Source organism: Paramormyrops kingsleyae, chromosome 12, assembly GCF_048594095.1.
Source record: "Paramormyrops kingsleyae isolate MSU_618 chromosome 12, PKINGS_0.4, whole genome shotgun sequence".
Classification (NCBI taxonomy): domain Eukaryota; kingdom Metazoa; phylum Chordata; class Actinopteri; order Osteoglossiformes; family Mormyridae; genus Paramormyrops; species Paramormyrops kingsleyae.
This window is the reverse complement of record NC_132808.1, coordinates 8,405,833-8,427,658: the sequence shown is the minus strand read 5'-3', so window position 1 is coordinate 8,427,658 and position 21,826 is coordinate 8,405,833. Positions and strand designations below refer to the sequence as shown.

Below are 21,826 nucleotides of genomic sequence, written 5' to 3'. Positions count from 1 at the left end.
CCGGCCCTTTGTCTGTTGGCCACCCCTGTTCTATGCTGTCCTCTATCTTTAAATGCACTAGTTAATTATTTCATCCCATAAAACAGAGCAGTATTTAGAGTCCCTCGTAGAAAGAAATCCTCGAATTTTCTCTGCTGTTATTACTGCTAGAGGAGGTTACTTGATGTCAAGTGTGGATGCGCCCTGTGATAGAGTAGCACCCTGTGCAGGGTGTGTCCCAGCTTAGTGTACTAGACTGCCTGAGGGGATTCCAGGACCCCTGTCACTGTGACTAGAATGTGCAGCTAGAAAGTGGATGGATGGATGCACACAACCAAACAACCAATGGATGGATACACACAACCAAAACACAACCAAAACTTGCTGGACACACTTTCCATGGAAGGATATCCAGAGGGACCTCCATGCAGTGTCACTGCTACTCCAGGTCAAGAGGAGTTACCTGAGATGGACCCGGGATCTTATAGAGATTCCACAAGGTCGTCTCACTGAGTGGCTCCCCCAGGATCGATTAAGGACTCACTGGAGGGGCAATATCCACTGCCTGTCACGGACACCTGGGACTCCCATAGAACAAGCTAGAGTCTGTGCCCTTTTTGTCATACTGCCACTGAAGAAAGCTGTGATTAATTGTATTAACACCATTCCAGTCTAGATCGATTACACTCTGTACATACCTTCCTACCACGATTCAGTTTGGTCTAGGTCGATTACACTCTGAACATACCCCTTCTTGAGTGATTGTGTAAGTGCTGAGCCAATGGGGCTCCCTGCCTTGTGTCATTTTCTTTTTGGCTTTGACCCCAAGTACACTTTGACTGAGAATTGTATATGCAGGTCTTGTGAAATTAATGAACAATAGTGGTTGTCCCAAGTTTTTATACTTTTTTTAAATATTATATTTTATCCGTTTATATTTTATTTTGTTTATTTTATTTTCATTTGCCTCTCCTGGAGCCGACACCTTATCGTGGTGGAGGGGTTTGCATGTTCCAATGATCCCAGGAGCTAAGTTTACCGGGGCTTTATGCCCCTGGAAGGGTCACCTAAGGCAAACAGGTCCGGGGTTGAACTCTGCCAAGGCTGCCCTTTGTCACCGATTCTGTTCATAGTTTTTATGGACAGAATTTCTAGGCGCAGCCAGGGCGTTGAGGGTGTCCGGTTTGGTGACCTCAGGATTAGGTCTCTGCTTTTTGTAGATGATGTGGTTCTGTTGGTCTCATCAGACCGTGACATTCAGCTCTCACTGGGACAGTTTGCAGCCGAGTGTGAAGCGGCTGGGATGAGAATCAGCACCTCCAAATCCAAGACTATGGTCCTCAGCCGGAAAAGGGTAGAGTGCTCTCTCCGGGTCGGGGAGGGGGTTCTCCCCCAAGTGGAGGAGTTTAAGTATCTCGGGGTCTTGTTCACGAGTGAGGGAAGGATGGAGCGGGAGATCGACAGGCGGATCGGTGCGGCGCCCGCAGTGATGCGGGCACTGCATCGGTCTGTCATGGTGAAGAAGGAGCTGAGCCAAAAGGCAAAGCTCTCGATTTACCAGTCGATCTACGTTCCTACCCTCACCTATGGTCACGAGCTGTGGGTAGTGACCGAAAGAACGACATTGCGAGTGCAAGTTAATAAAGTTTTTTTCTGATTCTGATTATGACCTTTCAAATATGAAATCAAAATACTCCACAAGGTGATTATAAACAGGTGCAGATTAGTCCTTTAACTGGAATGAGATCTTCAGTAAAGGGCCTCTGGTGCCACTTTACAATAAGGCTTCCCTTATAAAGGGTTTATGAATGGTTTATAATCTGCTTATTAATTAGGTCGTAACACTTTGTAAATTATTAATAGACAATTTTAAACAAAGTTATAACACTGTATTCTTTTTATTAATGAGTTACTACCATTTACAAGTGGCAAAAGGGAGCCTTATTGTAAAGTGGTCCCGGCTCATCAGTCTGGGAAATCCTCACGAGTCCAAGATCCAACAGGAGAAAAAAAATGGAAAGCAGCATTAATACAATACAAAGGCTGACAGGAGTCACAAACGCTCCATAAAATGGTTTAGATGACCAAGCACAGCCTGAGCAATCCAGCCAGCACAAATACCTGTGCTAATGAGCAGCTAATAATGTAGAGGCGTGCTTAAGGTGTGGAACTAAGAGTGCAAGTTTCCAGAAGGCTGCTTCTGGCTGCTCACTGGCGCCCTCTGATGGCCCTAGCTGCATCTCTCCAAAATACAAAAAAATTTGTGGAAAATTGTTTAAATGCGGGAATTTAGTTTTTAAACACTTTAATAACAACAATAGGTTGACTTCAGGCATGGTGGTGCAGTGGTTAGCACTATTGCTTCACACCTCTGGGACCCGGGTTTGAGTCTCCACCTGGGTTCCATGTGTGTGGAGTTTGCATGTTCTCCCCATGTTGTTGTGCGGTTTTCTCCGGGTGCTCTGGTTTCCCTCATCAGTCCAAAGACATGCTGAAACTGATTGGACTTACTGAATTGTGAGTGGTGTGTGAGTGTGCCCTGCGATGGGCTGCCCCCCTCCCCCCATCCTGGGTTGTTCCCCGCCTATCTCCTACCATCCATTCATCCTACAGTCAATGAGAAAAATGTATAGAAAAGCAATTTTTATAACACTTCTGGAATTAGCTAATACCACATAGCAACAGAGGCTCCGGACCCCCCGCGACCCAGTAGGATAAGCGGGTTGGACAATGGATGGATGGATGGCACATAGCAACAGGCTGATAAGTGTTTTATACAATAATCCATTGGGCCCTTATCAACTTCCATTGCTACAGGATCATTTTAAAATTACAGAAGAGCTATGGGATGAGGCAAAAGAGTCCTGAGCACCCACAGGGCGTTAGGTCCGGGAGTTAAAAAAGACAACCCACGGGGAGGTAGGCCTGGGGCTTTACAAAAACATCACCCACAGGGAGGTAGGCCTGGGGGTTTAAAGAAGATCACCCATGCGGAGGTAGGCCTGGGGGTTTAAAGAAGATCACCCATGGGGAGGTAGGCCTGGGGCTTTAAAAAAGATCACCCACGGGGAGGTAGGCCTGGGGGTTTAAAGAAGATCACCCATGGGGAGGTAGGCCTGGGGCTTTAAAAAAGATCACCCACAGGGAGGTAGGCCCGGGGGTTTAAAAAAGATCACCCACGGGGAGGTAGGCCCGGGTGTTTAAAAAAGATCACCCACGGGGAGGTAGGCCTGGGGGTTTAAAGAAGATCACCCATGGGGAGGTAGGCCTGGGGCTTTAAAAAAGATCACCCACGGGGAGGTAGGCCTGGGGGTTTAAAGAAGATCACCCATGGGGAGGTAGGCCTGGGGCTTTAAAAAAGATCACCCACGGGGAGGTAGGCCCGGGGGTTTAAAAAAGATCACCCACAGGGAAGTAGACTGTTTCTGTGGAGTGACTGGTTAGCACTCAGTCGGGTATGAACTGCTTGAATTTCGGAAAGTTGATATTGCACAACAGGCTTTTTGAGTAGTATAACATATATATTAAGTTGAAGCTACCAGGTGTCATGCCCCAATTGTTCCGATCCACCTGTGTGCTATGCCCCCTTGTTTACCTTGTGTGAAATCCTTTTATCAGCTGTTCCTAATTGTGCTTAATTACTTTGTGGTATTTAAGTATGTATCTGTGAATGTTTGCCCAGTCTGGTCATTGCCGTCAGTTAGGGTTAGGTTTAGGGTTGGGTGTGTTGCTCCGTGGTCCCCGAGTTGCCTTTCCCACATAAATCTTGCGTTTCCCCGGATCCCCGTGCCTGCTTCCCTGCTCCATGCCAACGTGTGCTGTGATACCAGGCTTGATCTCAGTGCAACAGTTTGCATTAAATTATGGTAGGAGATAGTTTATTTAAATATCTCATTAACAAATTAATAACAGCTTGAAAATGTGAATAGTGAGGAGGTGCAGTGGGGGGGTAGATGTAGCGGGAGAAGAAGGATCTTCAAGAATCAGTTCTGTAAATTCAGGCTTGAGAAATGCATTTTGTTTATGTTTAGTTGGTAAAGACTTTAATCCCAAGTGCCATACATTACTGGCAAAGCAGAGTCAGAGGGCACCTGAAGCAATAGGAGTTATGAGACTGAAGGGACCAGAACTGAAGTCAGCCAGCTGACTGGGGGGTTTGAACCCATAACCTTACGATTACAGATAAAGCATCCAAACCTGCTAAACCACAAACACTTCGGCTCTGTAAGTGTTTGGTCATGCTGACCACGATGAGAAGGTACATCTCATTCTCTATAGCTTGGGGGTCACAGTGCAGGGTCAGCTAATGTGTGGTGTCCCAGGAGCTGGGAGTTAAGGCCCTTGCTCAAGAACCCATGGATATGTAACTGTACTGTCAAGATCAGAGCTTGAACCAGCAACTTTTCCGAAGTCAGTCACTTAGCCCACTGAGCCAGTCACAGCCCCGATGGCTACAGGTACAAGTCTGTAGGGCAGTAAAGTGATTTCACTGTTAGACCCCTAAAGGACCCACTGAAAGGCTGACATTAGTTATGTTTAGCACAAGAAGGCAGAGATATTCATCACACTTGGGGGTCCATTTTCTTGTGAATATGAAACACAGCTGTGAAACACTGGGGCGAGTGAGGATTGTGTTAGATATCTAACTGCTAGGTATCCAAAGCCAGAAGGAGTTTTCCTGTGTCATTCCTCTGACAAAAATTGACATAAATGAATGTAGACTTGTAAATACAGGATGACTAAACTATGACTTCTGATTGGCTGCTTTCTACTTGTAAGCTTTTTTTTTGTTGACTGAGCAATAGTTATAACATTCGTAACAATTACATTTCTACAAAACAAATAATGAGTCCTACTTTATTAATTATTATGAGATATTAAATACATGATTAAACAGAGAGCTTGACCCTGGACGATAAATCCCATAATTACATGTGAAGAAAAACATTTCTGTAAAAAAATATTGATGACAGTGGCAATATTGCTTTTCATTTGCAAAAACTGCAGTTTGAAATCTGATAAAGTATTTTTTTTTCACTTTTTTCACAAAACAGAAGATTATCTTCAAAACAGTGGGTGGGCCTAACTTACACTTATAAAGGCTCTCATGTCATGTAACACTATCAGAAAGAGTGGAACTGAGGTAAACTGTATTTTACAATTCCGACAATTACTCTTACAGAGCATTTATGAAAATCTGTGTGCGGGATGTATAGCACAAGAAAGGGTGATGATGCTGAAACATGCACTTTTTTGTTAACTGATTGAATGTGATTGAAGAGCTATGGGATGAGGCAAAAGAGTCCTGAGCACCCACAGGGGGTTAGGCCTGGGAGTTAAAAAAGACAACCCATGGGGTGGTGGGCCTGGGGCTTTACAAAAACATCACCCACAGGGAGGTAGGCCTGGGGGTTTAAAGAAGATCACCCATGGGAAGGTAGGCCTGGGGCTTTACAAAAACATCACCCACAGGGAGGTAGGCCTGGGGGTTTAAAGAAGATCACCCACAGGGAGGTAGGCCTGGGAGTTAAAAAAGACAACCCACGGGGAGGTAGGCCTGGGGCTTTACAAAAACATCACCCACAGGGAGGTAGGCCTGGGGCTTTAAAGAAGATCACCCACAGGGAGGTAGGCCTGGGAGTTAAAAAAGACAACCCACGGGGAGGTAGGCCTGGGGCTTTACAAAAACATCACCCACAGGGAGGTAGGCCTGGGGCTTTAAAGAAGATCACCCATGGGGAGGTAGGCCTGGGGCTTTAAAAAAGATCACCCACGGGGAGGTAGGCCTGGGGCTTCAAAAAAGATCACCCACGGGGAGGTAGTGAAAGTGATTTCACTGTTAGACCCCTAAAGGACCCACTGAAAGGCTGACATTAGCTATGTTTAGCACAAGAAGGCAGAGATATTCATCATACTTGGGGGTCCATTTTCTTGTGAATATCTCTGTGAAACACAGCTGTGAAACACTGGGGCGAGTGAGGATTGTGTTAGGTATCTAACTGTTAGGTATCATTTTCAAACTGTTATTCATTTTTTAAGAAGTAAACTATCTCCTACCATCCATTCATCCTACAGTCAATGAAAAAAAATGATAGAAAAGCTATTTTTTATAACACTTCTGGAATTAGCTAATACCACATAGCAACAAGCTAATATGTGTTTTTATACAATAATCAATTGGGCCCTTATCAACTTCCATTGCTAGGATCATTTTAAAATTACAGAAGAGCTATGTGACGAGGCCAGAGAGGCCTGAGCACCCACAGGGGGTTAGGCCTGGGGGTTTAAAAAAGATCACCCACGGGGAGGTAGGCCTCGGGCTTTAACCCTCTGGGCTCAGTGGTCCCGCCGGTGGGATCTGACAGAAATTTCGCCAAACCGTTTAAATAACTCTACGAGTTTTTGTCATATACACATTTAAAAAACACCCTCAGAAACCTTGGACGGTCTACTTTTGAAATATATATAGGTAGAAACTAAATGTATTTTTACAGCTTCGTGATGCGAATAGAAAGAACAAGAGTGACTGACTTAAGTGTCTGTGTCTCGAAGCAGCTCTGATTGCCTTCCCACTTGCAAATCGCGCTATTCGCATGATATTAAAAAAGGTTACCCACAGGGAGGTAGGCCTGGGGCTTTAAAAAAGATCACCCACAGGGAGGTAGGCCTGATTGTTCCGATCCACCTGTGTGCTATGCCCCCTTGTTTACCTTGTGTGAAATCCTCTCATCAGCTGTTCCTAATTGTGTTAAATTACTTTGTGGTATTTAAGTATGTATCTGTGAATGTTTCCCCAGTCTGGTCATTGCCGTCAGTTAGGGTTAGGTTTAGGGTTAGGGTTAGGTGTGTTGCTCCGTGGTCCCCGAGTTGCCTTTCCCAAATAAACCTTGCGTTTCCCCGGATCCCCGTGCCTGCTTCCCCGCTTCGTGCCAACGTGTGCTGTGATACCAGGCTTGATCTCAGTGCAACAGTTTGCATTAAATTATGGTAGGAGATAGTTTATTTAAATATCTCATTAACAAATTAATAACAGCTTGAAAATGTGAATAGTGAGGAGGTGCAGTGGGGGGGTAGATGTAGCGGGAGAAGAAGGATCTTCAAGAATCAGTTCTGTAAATTCAGGCTTGAGAAATGCATTTTGTTTATGTTTAGTTGGTACAGACTTTAATCCCAAGTGCCATACATTACTGGCAAAGCAGGGTCAGAGGGCACCTGAAGCAGTAGGAGTTATGAGACTGAAGGGACCAGAACTGAAGTCAGCCAGCTGACTGGGGGGTTTGAACCCATAACCTTACGATTACAGATAAAGCATCCAAACCTGCTAAACCACAAACACTTCGGCTCTGTAAGTGTTTGGTCATGCTGACCACGATGAGAAGGTACAGCTTGCTGAGCACAAAGCAGATAGAGAATGCATATCTTTTTCACTTTCACCGATTACTGTTACAACTCTTCTTCAGAAAAGCCAGAGGAAGAGGATGTTGTGTCTGTTATCCCATTCTCTATAGCTTGGGGGTCACAGTGCAGGGTCAGCTAATGTGTGGTGTCCCAGGAGCTGGGAGTTAAGGCCCTTGCTCAAGAACCCATGGATATGTAACTGTACTGTCAAGATCAGAGCTTGAACCAGCAACTTTTCCGAAGACAGTCACTTAGCCCACTGAGCCAGTCACAGCCCCGATGGCTACAGGTACAAGTCTGTAGGGCAGTAAAGTGATTTCACTGTTAGACCCCTAAAGGACCCACTGAAAGGCTGACATTAGTTATGTTTAGCACAAGAAGGCAGAGATATTCATCACACTTGGGGGTCCATTTTCTTGTGAATATGAAACACAGCTGTGAAACACTGGGGCGAGTGAGGATTGTGTTAGATATCTAACTGCTAGGTATCCAAAGCCAGAAGGAGTTTTCCTGTGTCATTCCTCTGACAAAAATTGGCATAAATGAATGTAGACTTGTAAATACAGGATGACTAAACTATGACTTCTGATTGGCTGCTTTCTACTTGTAAGCTTTTTTTTTGTTGACTGAGCAATAGTTGTGAGTAACATTCGTAACAATTACATTTCTACAAAACAAATAATGAGTCCTACTTTATTAATAATTATGAGATATTAAATACATGATTAAACAGAGAGCTTGACCCTGGACAATAAATCCCATAATTACATGTGAAGAAAAACATTTCTGTAAAAAAATATTGATGACAGTGGCAATATTGCTTTTCATTTGCAAAAACTGCAGTTTGAAATCTGATAAAGTATTTTTTTTTTCACTTCAACAAACAGAAGATTATCTTCAAAACAGTGGGTGGGCCTAACTTACACTTATAAAGGCTCTCATGTCATGTAACACTATCAGAAAGAGTGGAACTGAGGTAAACTGTATTTTACAATTCCGACAATTACTCTTACAGAGCATTTATGAAAATCTGTGTGCGCGATGTATAGCACAAGAAAGGGTGATGATGCTGAAACATGCACTTATTTGTTAACTGATTGAATGTGGTTGCTTGTTTGTGTTTTATTCCAGGTCCAACAGAGAACCACCACTGTAAAAGATGAAGCTTGTGGCTTTTCTTACCCTGCTGTGTCTCCTGGTGGTCAATGCTGAAGGTGAAACACAGATCATGTATCACATAGAAAATTATCCGTAAAATCATAGATATGCTAGGAATATTGTGCAGTGGCATGCATGTGGTGCCCTGCAAAATCTGTTTATTTCCAATGACATTCTTCCAGTTTCCATGCTTTTTTCAGTACATTTTTGTGTTGCATAATTTTGATGCTGTGTAAACGATGAAAATGTCAGTCCTTAATCTGCAGTTAGTCTTTCTCCGTATCACTGTCCCCCTCTTTCCTTCCAGAGGTGCAAGACCACCGGTCTCCAAAACAATGTTATCACAAAAATTACTCGGACTTGTACAAAATTGGCATCTACTGTGTGAAGTTCTTCAACAAGCATCTGGACTTCAACACAGCTCGGGTTCTTGTTTCCTTTATTCTTCTGCAGAACTGAGTGTTTTAGACAACATCTGATTAGGAACAGGCATTTCAGAAAAATCTCAGTGAAAAATATTTTTAATAAATACAAAATGTAATAAAAAAAATTAAAGTTCATTGGGGAAAGCGATTAATTGTTTTATACAATTTTTAAGAATAATTTTGAATATTCAGGTCTATTTTAAATGATCTATATTTATTTACTTTATTTAAGCCAGGGTTATAATATTTATTTACTCAAAATATGCCAGTTATTACATTCACATGCAATTTAGTCCAAATAAACCAGTGCTATGCAAATATTTTTGCTATGTTAATTTGTCTATGGAATAACATTTTTAAACCTGAGAGATGCACCCTTTGCTATATTTTAAATATACGATTATAAGTCCTATTTATTTAAACATACATCCATTTTCCAAACACCACACCCAGGTTTAATCCTAGGTTCTGTATCCTTTAAGTTTTCACTAATTAGTCCCTTCTTCTCTACACTTTAGGTCACATGTCAGAAGTCCTTTAAGTATGGTGAACTCGTGAGTGTCCACAGCAAAGCTGCCAACAACCTGCTGACCAGTTTGATTTCGAGCTCGCACATCGGTTATGCCTGGCTTGGTGGATTCTTACAGGTAAGTGAGAATATTGTGAGATTCTCTTGAGCTGGGGTGAGATACAGATGCAGATACAGGAGCAAAAGGAGGGAACAGGGACTTTGTGTAAAGAACATAAGGATGACGATATCTGGGCTAGAAGGACAAAAGGGCTGGATATGGGGTCAGGAGCATCTACAGAACAAAAGCATTTGATACCACATAAAGCAAACTGCATGTGGATGGGACCTGTCACCTTGTCACCTGACCTTTTCCCACATCACATGATCCATGCCCTTGCCCCTTGTCTTATGCCGATTGAATAACTAAATGTATTGAAATTTTGCAATCAACACCAAAAGCACTAAATTCTTCCTTATGTCATAATGTTGTACATTTAGCAGTAATATTTAATGGCCAATTTCAATATCCTTTATTTAAATAACCTCCACCTCACTCTTTCCCAGGGATCAAACTGGATTTGGACAGATGGGTCGGTATTTGACTACCATAGATTTGTGAGTGGTCCAGAGACAAATAATCCACAATGCAGTGCTTTGAAAGGTGAGAAAAAAATTAAAGCTTAGTTTTTAATTATGTGGCAGTGAGTGGCTCAGTGGGCTTAGTGTCTGTGATGGGAAGATTGTTCAAGAAAGGAACTTTCTAGTTGTTTTGGCAAAATATGTTCTGTATCTGAGCATTTTCTAACTATCAGGACCAGTAAGAATGTGTGCATATGCAGTAGACCTAGTAATGAATAAACTGAGTCTTCAACAGGCAGTAAATCATGCTGGGATTCTTAGCATTTTTCAAAGCCTTCATCACTCATGTTCTCATTTGTTTATTGTTCTGTTTTAGAAAGTGGATCCTGGGTCCCAATGAACTGCAGCAAAGCCCTGCCATTCTACTGCGCATTTCCGGAATACTACAGGAACAAGAAATGACGAGCAAAACGGATGATTTAAAAAAAAAAAAGTCCGAGCTTTGGCTTGCTTTCCATTAGGCCCTGCAGAGCAGAAATCAGGAATGAAAAAGAATATTATTATTAAAGAGAACAGTGGAAAAATATTTCAAACATGTATGCATTGCTAAGCTGACTTCAAAGCATATTAAAAAGTAATAAAAACAGCTGCATTTGAAACAACCAAGTGGCTGACTTTTTTGATCATATATACCCATATAATGCGTTGTATAGATTCCCATTGTTCACTGCACATTAACATTGGGTTAAATCAGGAAGTAACTGATAGAGAGTGAAAGGAAATAATTAACGACCAAGTCGGTTTTTAAGCCACTTTTATTGAAAATGTATATATTTCTATATTTTTATAAAAACCATAAATATATTTTTAAAAGTTTTATTTCTAACAGTAGAGTAGATATATTGGTAAATCCTTTACATTCGTTTCTGCTGTAACTTAAATACACTATATCAGGGTTCTTCAAATCTTGCCCTCTATTCCAAATCCAGCCTTGTTTTCAGTCCTCCCAAGTAGTTAGTTTAATAATCACTGATTCTGATTAGTCAGAGGCTTCACACCTGGCTCACAGGTAAAGGAAGGCTGGAAAACCAGCAGTGCTGTGACCGCAAGGGTGCTTGGATCATGATTTCTATAACCCTGCACTATATGCTTAGTGTACGCAGAGGTGGTCATTTCAGTTTTCAGAAACTAAAAATCCAGAACAAGATTTTGTTTCAACTAACCAGTTGCGATTGACAGTCAGAGAGTACTGAGCTAGTTGGGCGAAACTGTAACTTGCAATAAAATAAAACGTAATTAAAATAGTAATACTAATACAAGAAAATGGAGAAAAAAACAACATAATAAATATGCAATAACAAACAGAAAGTCTTATTGAAGAAGAAAAAACAGTGGAATAATATGGGAGGTATTTTCTGCAAAAAATAACGTGAAAATGATAAAAAGAAAATACAATCTCCACATTGCCATTTAGTTTCCAGTCTGTGCGCAAAAATCCTGCAAAATGAAAATTGAAATGAAATAGCACCATTTGCATTTTAATTTCCACTCAAGTATATGAGTCAGATGTGAAAAATTAAAAGCCCTTTTTGTCTTTTCATTTTCCCGTTTGACTTTTCATTTCCTACTTTGCCTTTTCATTTTCAAGTTCACGACATGAAAATATGTTAATGAGAGCGGGCGGTTGGCGGAGCTACGGATCAGCGTCACATGCTGCACAGTTTTTAGTTAAGGCAATTTTGAAAATACGAAATAAAATATGAACAGAATTTTTAATTATGACACACATATTTATGCAGGTATGCCATTGTAAGGAAACACGGAAATTAGCATGGGCCAGACTGCCATGTTTTCAGCTAGGTAGCTATCTGGCTTAGGCTAATTTCAGTGTCATTAGAGTGGCATGCCTGCTGTGTACTATATGCATTTCATATTTACCTTACCCAAGACCTCCGCATTCCATTTGGAAATATGGCTTCTTATTCAAATGAGTGTGAACAATTGATGAAAGTGTCATGTGTTTTCCTCCCATGGTAAAAAGAGATGTAAAACATTGTTCAAATAAAGTGGGTGATGCATGCCAGTATAAAGTATTATTCGTGCCGTTTTTTTGAGATACTGCTCTTCCGTATTATACATATTGATGATTTGTTTGTATTTAATTTTTCCGAATGGTTTTTAGATGTACGAGAGAAGCACACTAATGCCGGAATGCTTTGTCCTACGGGTACGGCAGCGATTCATTCCCTTTACTACAGTCCGCTACGCATTGTCCGCTGATCAGTGACGCGGTGCATTCTGGGACATCGATCCGAAGCCGCTGTCTCACTAGTGCTGCAAAATGATGGTGAGTGTCTGTGCGATGTATTATCGTGTAGAAATCATCGCCATCGGAGTATTTATGTTAAATGCGGAGTCTCTAACGTGTTCGCTTTAAGATAAGGAATGTGTCTTTTCTAAATTAACGTTATTATTTGTTCATGTTCATTTTGGCTGTATTTTTTTCGTAATGAATGTGTGCTGCCGGGTGGCTGTATCCTTTAAGACAAGTTTCTTCAGCAGTATGTTGTGATTTTACTGTCGTAATATAGTGTTGTCTTAATTTACATATATGGAATTATTTGAGGACGAAAACATACAAAAAAAAATTTAAAGAAAAAGAAATGCGCTATTTGGCTATGTAGTTAGCCGGTGTTTTCTACGTCATCACCCTGCGACAGTGGTGTGATTGCCGTTATAGGTGAAATATTGCATTTATTCTGTGGAAATGGTATTGAAATGACCTGGCAACTAACATTTAAATTTGTTAGTTGATCTTCTGAGCAGTTATAAATTTATTATATTACATTATTCGACTAGTTAACGCACCAAACATTAACGTAGATACGAATGAATATACAGTATTTTCTGTTTGAAATGTTTAGTTCGGGTTTTCCAAAACCAAATTAACGCTGTAAATGTTGGTATTAAGGTGTAAATGGCGATCTTAGTGATCAGATCTAGATGTGTTATAGGATTATATTCAAAAACACCATTGGGAGAGTGTTTCTGTGCTGATGGTTGTACATGTGTTTGATATATTAATCAAGCACACCAGTGTTGTCAGTGAACACTTATCAGCACCTCAGAATCCCATTATGCAGAGTCTCCTCTGTCCCTGCAGCCCACTCCAGTCATCCTGCTGAAAGAGGGGACAGACACCTCCCAGGGTGTCCCTCAGCTTGTCAGCAACATCAACGCCTGCCAGGTGATCGCCGAGGCAGTGCGCACCACCTTGGGCCCCCGTGGTATGGACAAGCTCATGGTGGACAACAGAGGTGAGAGCAGAGCTGTTGGGCTGTGAAGGAGCGTGGCTTGGATCCCCAACACACACAAAATTCTTTTCTGGTGGCAAAGAAAACTTGCAGGGTGGTGATAATCCAGGTTTATTTAAATGAACTTGGACCCACAAATTCACTTCGCTAAACCAGCTGAGTTTGGCATAAGCGGGGTTTGACCCCTCAGTCTCACACCAGTATGGAATGCAGTTCATTGTCAAATACTGTTGCACTTTGCATCATTGTGTTCTTGTTCAACTGCCCTGTGTGCCTTTAATTGCCTCTGGGGGACAAATAAAGTTTTTTTGAATTGAATTTGAATTTGTATCTGGGCTTTCTGTCCTTTTTGATTGATCTGCTTAAATCTAAAATACCACAAAAGAAAGAGGCTGCCTGGCTAGCAGTAAGCATTCAGACGCAGCTTAAGAGTGTAACTAAAACCTAAGTCCGGTACATTTTCAAATGAACATAACTGTTACGCATTGGTGGTATAAAGAGATAAATGCACCAGTAATTTCTTGACGTAACAGCACAAAAGCGTATTTATTTTTTGCACATTTTCACTGTTATGACAAGAATGTTTAACTATAAAATTTGCTGCTGAATGAAAAAAATTCAGTATACCCAAACTACCGTAGTATACCCTATTCTGTCGCACCCTTTTTTTTTGCTTGACTCTGCAAATACCCTGGATAATACACCCTAATGTGTATCATGCCTTCATTCTATTGTCAGCTTTTTGTGATCCCACATTATGTGCAGATCTTAGTTTCAGTTTTGGTTTATCTCTGGTGGTTGTGCTAGCCATGTGTGTTTCCATGGCAACATTCTGGCCCTAGGGTTTATGCCACGTGACATAAGGTGTAACAGCCCCAGAAATGAGAAGCGGAGCTAACAATTTTCTGCAGAGGATATTGTCACTTGATGCAGCTGGATACTTTTAGGCGCTTTAGTTAAATCTGTGTGATTTTTTCAGTGAGACCGGACATAAAATGTATATATTTTTTTTTCTTTTTCAATAGGAAAAGCGACCATATCCAATGACGGAGCCACTATCCTGAAGCTCCTCGATGTGATCCACCCCGCAGCCAAAACCCTGGTGGACATAGCCAAGTCTCAGGATGCTGAGGTTGGTGCTGAGCCAGCCGTGTGCGATGCTAGTGCCGGGTGAGCCGCTCTCTCTGACGGCCTTTGGCGTGCCATTCATTCCACAGGTGGGCGACGGCACCACCTCAGTCACCCTGCTGGCGGCCGAGTTCCTGAAGCAGCTGAAGCCGTACGTGGAGGAGGGTGTGCACCCCCAGACCATCATCCGCGCCTTCCGCACGGCCACTCAGCTGGTAGGTGACTCGGAGCAGCCTCCCAGAGGGGGCCTTTGTTGGAATTAGCCAGCCGCTAGCAGCTTACCACTATGCACCTGAGGCTGCTGCAAGAGCCGATAACACCTTTACAATAGACATGGCGGCGTGACAGACCTGGGCTTCCTGTGTGAGTCTTGTTGTAGACTTCAGTTGCTCGCCTGCTCATCTCAGCAGTCTGCTCACAGCTTCGACGTTTTTGTATCAGATGCGGGGGGTTTTAACAGTGTTTGTGGGTTCTCATTTAGTCTGACTGTTACAAATACTGCACGGTCAGATTTATTATGTTGAACATCTCTATTTTTCTGCGAATGAATTGTAGTTTGTGTTTGTGAGGTGTGGAACTTTGTGGTCTGGGGAAGGCCTTGTCTGGCTGCAGCTTTGGTTGTGATGCCTAATAAATGGCATTTCAGCATCGTGTAATTTCTCTTCTTATTTTCTATTCATAGGCAGTGAAGAGGATCAAAGAAATAGCAATTAGCGTGAAGAAGGACGACAGGGAGTAAGTATTCCTTCAGAGTGATGACACGCTGTAAGGCCTCTGTACTTGGATTTAATATGACGTTCTGATTGGCTACATGTGGCAAAGCATATAAAGTTTGAATGGGACCTAATTTATCCCAACAGTTTTTCACAAGAATAAACTTTTTTTGTCTTCAGGTCAGCAGTCTTGCGGGATGGGCAGCTATTAGTTTGGTGTTGAATTTAAATGGTTAAAGAGAACTGCGTATGCATATCTATTGGTCAGCAGATACAAGAACAGGGAACACATTTTGTTTGGAAGGACCAGCAGGGGATAGTTCCGTTCAAGTAAAAATCCAGGCCAAGATTTTGTTTCACCCAACCAGTTGAGTACTCTGTGACTCTTTATGTTCAACCTTTTGGTTGAAACAAAATCTTGGCCTGGATTTTTACTTTCTGGAGCTGAACTACCCACCGCTGAGAGAGTAGTAAGGTCTGTTTCCCCAGCATCTGGGGGAGCCATGTTTTAGATAATTTATTTTAGCTTCTGAGCTGTTTAAAGTTGTAGGCCGTCATCTCAGAGTGAACGTCAGTGAGCTTGGTGGTGCTGCATCTGCATTGCCGTCACTGACCTTTGAACCCGCCTGTAAGGGAGCAGAGGAGCCTCCTGGAGAAATGTGCCGCCACGGCTCTGAACTCCAAGCTCATCGCCGGCCAGAAGGACTTCTTCTCCAGGATGGTGGTGGATGCTGTCATGATGCTGGACGAGCTGCTGCCGCTCAAGATGATCGGGGTGAAGAAGGTGCAAGGGGGAGCTCTTGAGGTAAAAACCATCATTCTGTTAATAATCACGTGATCAGGCCATCAACTAATGGATTATTTGCAGCACAGCACTGGGTTTAAAGAAAAGTTCAAATACAAGAGGTATTTTTAAGTCATAGTTGTTAAAATTTATACACAGTTTAGAGAACCCAGAGTTACAAAGTGGCATAGAAACAAAGATCAAAGCTTAATCAAGGTCGAATTAAACATTTCTTTCGAGAAACACGCTAAATAACTAACCCTGCATTAGGGCTGGGCATCGTTCAAAATTTTTCGATACCAGTACCAGAATGATACGTTGATTTTGATACCGGTTCCTGAACAATACTTTTTTTCAATACCAATATGTTTTTAAATCAGTTTCAACAACAAAAGTATGTTAAACGTTACAGCACAAATCTTTCATTTGTACAGGTCGTTTGGTTAGTTATTGGTGAGTTACTGGGTTCGTTATGGCAAACATAACAGGACACGGCCTATTATTTTACTTGTATGACTCGTGACGTTTATATTTCATTATTAAACCGGGCTGGCAGATCGATCTTTCATTTTCCCACAGAATAAAAGGTGGTACGTTATTCTGTTAATAAGCACTGGTACCTTTCACCGCCGGCATGGCCAATAAATGGAGACGTAAGCGTAACGGTATTCAGTCTTATTGGGGTGCAAAAATAATTCCATCTACAGTCTTTTTTACTGCACTTCCATAGTAACTTCCATGTTAGTGCCAGTGCTTGTGATCAAGCAATCAGCAAGTTTATCACTGTAAGCACCTCCACTGCATTGCCAGTGACTTTAGATCTTTACATAAGTACACCAGTGTTAACAGTACAAAGCACAGTTTTGGGTTCATGCTGCCTTGGAATTTCAGTATAGCAGGAAAAAAAATTGTTTTGAAATTATTTATTATTAAACGGGCAGACAGTTTGAAATACTGGTAAACCAAAGGCAATGTTTGTCAAAGTATTGGAATTACAAAACCTGGATGCGTCCAGTTAACTATGCTCGGGTCCAGCTCTTTGGCGTGGGTTAAAGAGAACTGTGCTCAGGCATGGGATGGAGCCATCACGCTAGTCAGACTTTTGGCGATGTCATGTCAAATTAGCATGTTGGATGTGTTTCCAGCAATGAATGCAAGTTCAGTATAATGGAACCGGCAGTCTTGGATGTGTCAGCTTCTCTGGTGTGGGTGTAATCTATTGGGAAACCAAAATATTCCAAGCCTGACAATTATGATTATAGTCAGCAAATATGACTAACTAGCATTAGCTGTGACCAACTCACAGCCACAATTAGCATAATATTTTCTGTGTTAAACTTCTACTTGTGAATTTAGGTTCTGTCTGTGTCAATAAATGTATACTTTCATTTCATTGTGCATACCGAACCTAAAAAATGAATATTACAAATATGCAACTAGTCAATGACATCAATAAGTGAAATCATTTATTATCAACGTTATTAATTAGTTGTTGCAGCCCTACACATGATCAGCGTGTCTTTTACTTAAGTCAGGTCATATAGCTTCTGAATGTGAAAGGCTGTCTGTGTGTACATATGGTTGGGGTGAGAAATCATATTTCAATATGCTCCTGTAGAGGAGATTTTCTGCTCATCTCTCTCGTGCTGTGCATGGCACTCTGTTAAGCCCCGTTCTTCCTTACAGAGGATATTTAGGCTGTAAGATGACATCACAATTGGCTCCCTGGATCTCAGCATGATATTGCAGTGTTTTTTCTACTATGTTGGCGTTACATGAAACATGAATGAAGTGTATGTTATGCTTTTGCATGTATGTATATATACATGTATACAGACCTGTGGTGCCGCCCCCCCCTTTTCCCGCCCGTACCCGCGCCACTCACTCGCCCACTTTCCTTCCCGATCAGGACTCTCAGCTGGTGGCAGGCGTCGCCTTCAAGAAGACCTTCTCCTACGCCGGCTTCGAGATGCAGCCCAAGAAGTATGAGAATCCGAAGATCGCCCTGCTGAATGTGGAGCTGGAGCTGAAGGCGGAGAAGGACAACGCTGAAGTTAGGGTCAAGTCTGTGGAGGTGCGTTTTTGAACACGGCGTTCTGAGATGCTCTTTGACCTTTCATTTGTTATTTAAATACACTGGAATTAATATCAGGATCTGGCATGTTAGTGGAAAAATTTGGAAAAACATTTTTTTCCCTGCAAAATTAGTTTGTATTCTTGGTGACTATTTTGTGTAATATTAGCTTCAGGCTTTTTCTGTTCCCCATCCAGTCTTGACCCGTTCTCTCATAACCTTTCTGCCTCCAGGACTACCAAGCCATCGTGGATGCAGAGTGGAACATCCTGTACGACAAGCTGGAGAAGATCTACAAGTCTGGGGCCAAGGTGGTGCTGTCCAAGCTGCCCATCGGCGACGTTGCCACACAGTACTTTGCCGACAGGGACCTCTTCTGTGCTGGGAGAGTACCGGAGGAGGACCTCAAGAGAACCATGATGGTAAGAACATAGAGGAACATAGAGGAAACTGATGTTATGTGACACAAATCTTCCTGTTTACATGCTTGCAGGTAGGTCTGGGTCAGTATTTGCACTGAAACATGTCACTTTTACGGTGCTCATGCACCGTGTCTAATCCCACTCTGCCTGATATATTTGGTATATTTGTGAGGTTTGTTATCCTGATATCTGTATACAGACTGCAAACAAAATGCTGGGAATGTGCTAAAGGGAGGCTGACTGACAAAGAACGCGGCCCGCTGTCTCATACTGCCCAGAGGCACTAAACGGGGGCGAGGGGTGGGATCTGGGGGCGACTGGGAGCAGGCACACAGGCTCCGCCTCCATCCTGGATGCTCTCTAACCTTTGCTCGATTAGCAGCGAGACGGATGAGCAATATGGCGATTTAGTTTTGGGAAGCATCACTGCTGCGATTGACGCTTGTCGAATGGACAGAAAGGTCCGCTCGGGCAGAGGGTATGGGGCAGGGATCTGCATGTACATCAGTGACCTGTTACTCAGTACACTGTTAGACAGAATATGCAGTAATAGACCAGGGATTGGAAGCTTTTTTTTTTATTATTTACCCAGGAAATTTGTTTGGACGCGGTTGTCTGGCCGTAATGATGTGGGCCTTGTCAAAGTCACTCAAATCGTTATCTCTGCCCATTTCTTCTGCATTCAAAGTCAGCTACGAGTATTAAATGTTAGCTTTGTGCCATTGTTAGGAGATAATCGACAAGCTAGCTTTTGTTATGATTAGCACGTCTCCAAAGATCAAGCACGTGAGCATGATACATGCAGTTAAGATCCCCTAATGCGTAGCTTCCCAAGCTTGTCAGCCAGGACCCCTATTCTGCAGAACCTCCTTGGTAGAATTCGGGGGCCTCTCAGTAGATTTATCACAATCAGCTCCATTGGAATTTGTTCATGTTTGTAAATTTTGATTGACCTATCCTGTAAATCATCTTGCAACCTCTGCTTTGGGAACCGCTTGCCCTAGTGTTTCAAAACTGGCATTTTATTGGAAGTGCTGCCTGATTCTGCCCTTTTCCTGTGGAATAACTACTTGTGTTGCGTTTTTTTTTTTTTTTTGTTATTTGATATGGCCTTTACATGCTGTGCAAATGTATCTCTTTGAATCTGTGCAAATTGTACCGTCTACTTATATGCATGCAATGTGTCCTCCAGGCCTGCGGAGGTTCCATCCAGACCAGTGTCGGATCTATGAGTGACGACGTACTGGGGCAGTGTGGTCTCTTTGAGGAGGTGCAGATTGGAGGGGAGAGGTAATTTCTTTCTGTACCTTTGGACTCCAGTGAAAGGCTTTGTTTTGTTCTGTTTAGCTATAAAGACTAACCTGAGTACATCTGCATACTGATCGGGCCTCATAGACTGATTGGGCATTAAGGGCTGATCCTTTTGGGTCCAGATGTCACATTTGCTGCAACTAATGATTTGACAGCCACAGTGATTGTCTTGCTTGTGGTCATTGACTAAGATGATTAATCGTCCCATGTGCCCCCCCCCCCCCCCCCCCCCGGGCAGGTACAACTTCTTCAAGGGCTGCCCTAAGGCCAAGACGTGCACCATCATTCTGCGAGGCGGTGCCGAGCAGTTCATGGAGGAGACGGACCGCTCTCTGCATGACGCCATCATGATTGTGCGCAGGGCCATCAAGGTCAGCGGGTGGCTTCTTCCCATATGACTCTAGGGGCGTTTTATGAATTTGTGACATGACTGCCGATAATTAAGATAATAAACCCTTTGTATAAATCAGCGCTCCTCAAATCTGGCCCTTTATTCCAAATCCAGGCCTTGTTTTCAGTTCTCCCAGGTAGTTAGTTTAATAATTACCGATTCTCATTGGCCACAGAGGCTTCACACTGGGCTCACTGGTAAAGGAAGGAAATATAAATATAGCTATTAAACAAGTTATATAAGCTGTTTGAAAGTAAGGACTCAAGGATCAAATCCCTCATGGCAGTGAGGTGCCAGTGCAGTGTGTGGTTCGTCTAGTTGTGTTTTTGTGGGTGTGTGACAATCTCCTCTGCTGCTAGAATGACTCCATAGTGGCGGGAGGCGGCGCCATCGAGATGGAGCTGTCTCGTTACCTGAGGGACTACTCCCGCACCATCCCGGGCAAGCAGCAGCTGCTGATCAGCTCCTACGCCAAGGCGCTGGAGGTCATACCCCGCCAGCTGTGTGACAACGCTGGCTTTGACGCAACCAACATCCTTAACAAGCTGAGGGCCAAGCATGCCCAGGTCTGCCTCCCACACACACCGCAATACAGACCAGCATCCTTAACAAGCTGCAGGCAAATAACTTGTACTGCAAACACAAACATGGCCACTGTCATACTTACATTGAGCTTGTAGTCGTTTAATATAGTCACCTATGAAACCTGTTTACAGTAACTAGTGTTATTCGATCTAGATGAGTGTTGGAATGCATTTATGCGTTTTAAATCCCCTTATCTGGTGCATAGGTCATACAGGTTGAAGCTGTCAGTGGGACAGGTTCTGTTTCCATGCCAATGGCTTTACGCGTGACTTTCGCCCCCTACAGGGTGGCATGTGGTACGGCGTGGATGTGAACAACGAGGACATCGCCGACAACTTCCAGGCATGCGTGTGGGAGCCGGCGGCGGTGCGCATCAACGCCTTGACCGCCGCCTCCGAGGCCACCTGTCTCATCCTGTCTGTAGACCAGACCATCAAGAACCCCCGCTCCACCGTGGACGGCCCGCCCGCGGGACGGGGGCGAGGCCGCGGCAGACCACACGCCCACTGACCACAGCGACATTCCAGGAACCAACAGGCGCGCACCCAGTGCTGAGTAGAGATCTAACTAGCTGACAATAAACTAGCTGTTTATTCTTTCCTAGTTACAGTGCTGGGTGTTAAACAGCTCTGCTGTGTGGGTTGAGGCGTTATGATAATTAGCCCTGAAATAAGCTATGAGTCATACTGCCCTCTTTACTGAAATAGCACTGAGGCAGGACAGCTTGCCAAGCCGTGCCCATTACCATGTAAGTCACTCAGTGGACCTATTTATTGGGCTATTAAACATATTTGTTAAACATGTCTGGTGTCTGTTCAGTGGGATTTGAATTTGGTTTGGGCCTGGGTCTCAGGAGGAGACCCTTTTCAGAAGTGAAGCTTAATCTTTATACCTTTGGACACTTGAGTACTTCATGCCTCATTTGTATGTAGTATAATACCATCAGAATGTAATACCTCCGCCCACTCAGTCAGGGAAAAAGAAAATGATTCAGCTTAACTGGTCCTGAACTTGGCCCAAATCTGCACCAGAAGCTGCTCACAACACATTTTAA

The 21,826-nt window shown here is 43.0% G+C and overlaps 2 protein-coding genes across 2 annotated transcripts; both read left to right on the top strand.

Moving 5' to 3' along the window:
* The first annotated feature begins 8,303 nt into the window (after positions 1-8,303).
* On the top strand, positions 8,304-10,712 carry LOC111857383 (snaclec VP12 subunit B-like). The gene is made up of 6 exons (XM_023838181.2): positions 8,304-8,353; positions 8,509-8,591; positions 8,843-8,961; positions 9,479-9,607; positions 10,036-10,132; positions 10,427-10,712. The coding sequence occupies exons 2-6, from the start codon at positions 8,537-8,539 to the stop codon at positions 10,510-10,512; spliced, it is 486 nt and encodes a 161-aa protein (XP_023693949.1). The 5' UTR covers positions 8,304-8,353; positions 8,509-8,536; the 3' UTR covers positions 10,513-10,712.
* A 1,548-nt stretch (positions 10,713-12,260) lies between these two features.
* Positions 12,261-21,575, top strand: cct7 (chaperonin containing TCP1, subunit 7 (eta)). The gene is made up of 12 exons (XM_023838145.2): positions 12,261-12,397; positions 13,214-13,367; positions 14,390-14,496; positions 14,582-14,707; positions 15,175-15,227; positions 15,839-16,010; positions 17,899-18,063; positions 18,297-18,485; positions 19,678-19,775; positions 20,035-20,167; positions 20,547-20,753; positions 21,058-21,575. Exons 1-12 carry the CDS (start codon positions 12,392-12,394, stop codon positions 21,280-21,282), a joined length of 1,635 nt encoding a protein of 544 aa, XP_023693913.2. The 5' UTR covers positions 12,261-12,391; the 3' UTR covers positions 21,283-21,575.
* The last annotated feature ends 251 nt before the right edge of the window (positions 21,576-21,826 follow it).

Coding starts and splice junctions, on each gene's coding strand:
- cct7 (XM_023838145.2), top strand. Junction 13,368..14,389: donor GCTCATGGTGGACAACAGAG/GTGAGAGCAGAG, acceptor CTTTTTCAATAG/GAAAAGCGACCATATCCAAT. Junction 14,708..15,174: donor TCCGCACGGCCACTCAGCTG/GTAGGTGACTCG, acceptor TTCTATTCATAG/GCAGTGAAGAGGATCAAAGA.
- LOC111857383 (XM_023838181.2), top strand. CDS start 8,537: ATGAAGCTTGTGGCTTTTCTTACCCTGCTGTGTCTCCTGGTGGTCAAT. Junction 8,592..8,842: donor CCTGGTGGTCAATGCTGAAG/GTGAAACACAGA, acceptor CTTTCCTTCCAG/AGGTGCAAGACCACCGGTCT. Junction 9,608..10,035: donor GGCTTGGTGGATTCTTACAG/GTAAGTGAGAAT, acceptor ACTCTTTCCCAG/GGATCAAACTGGATTTGGAC.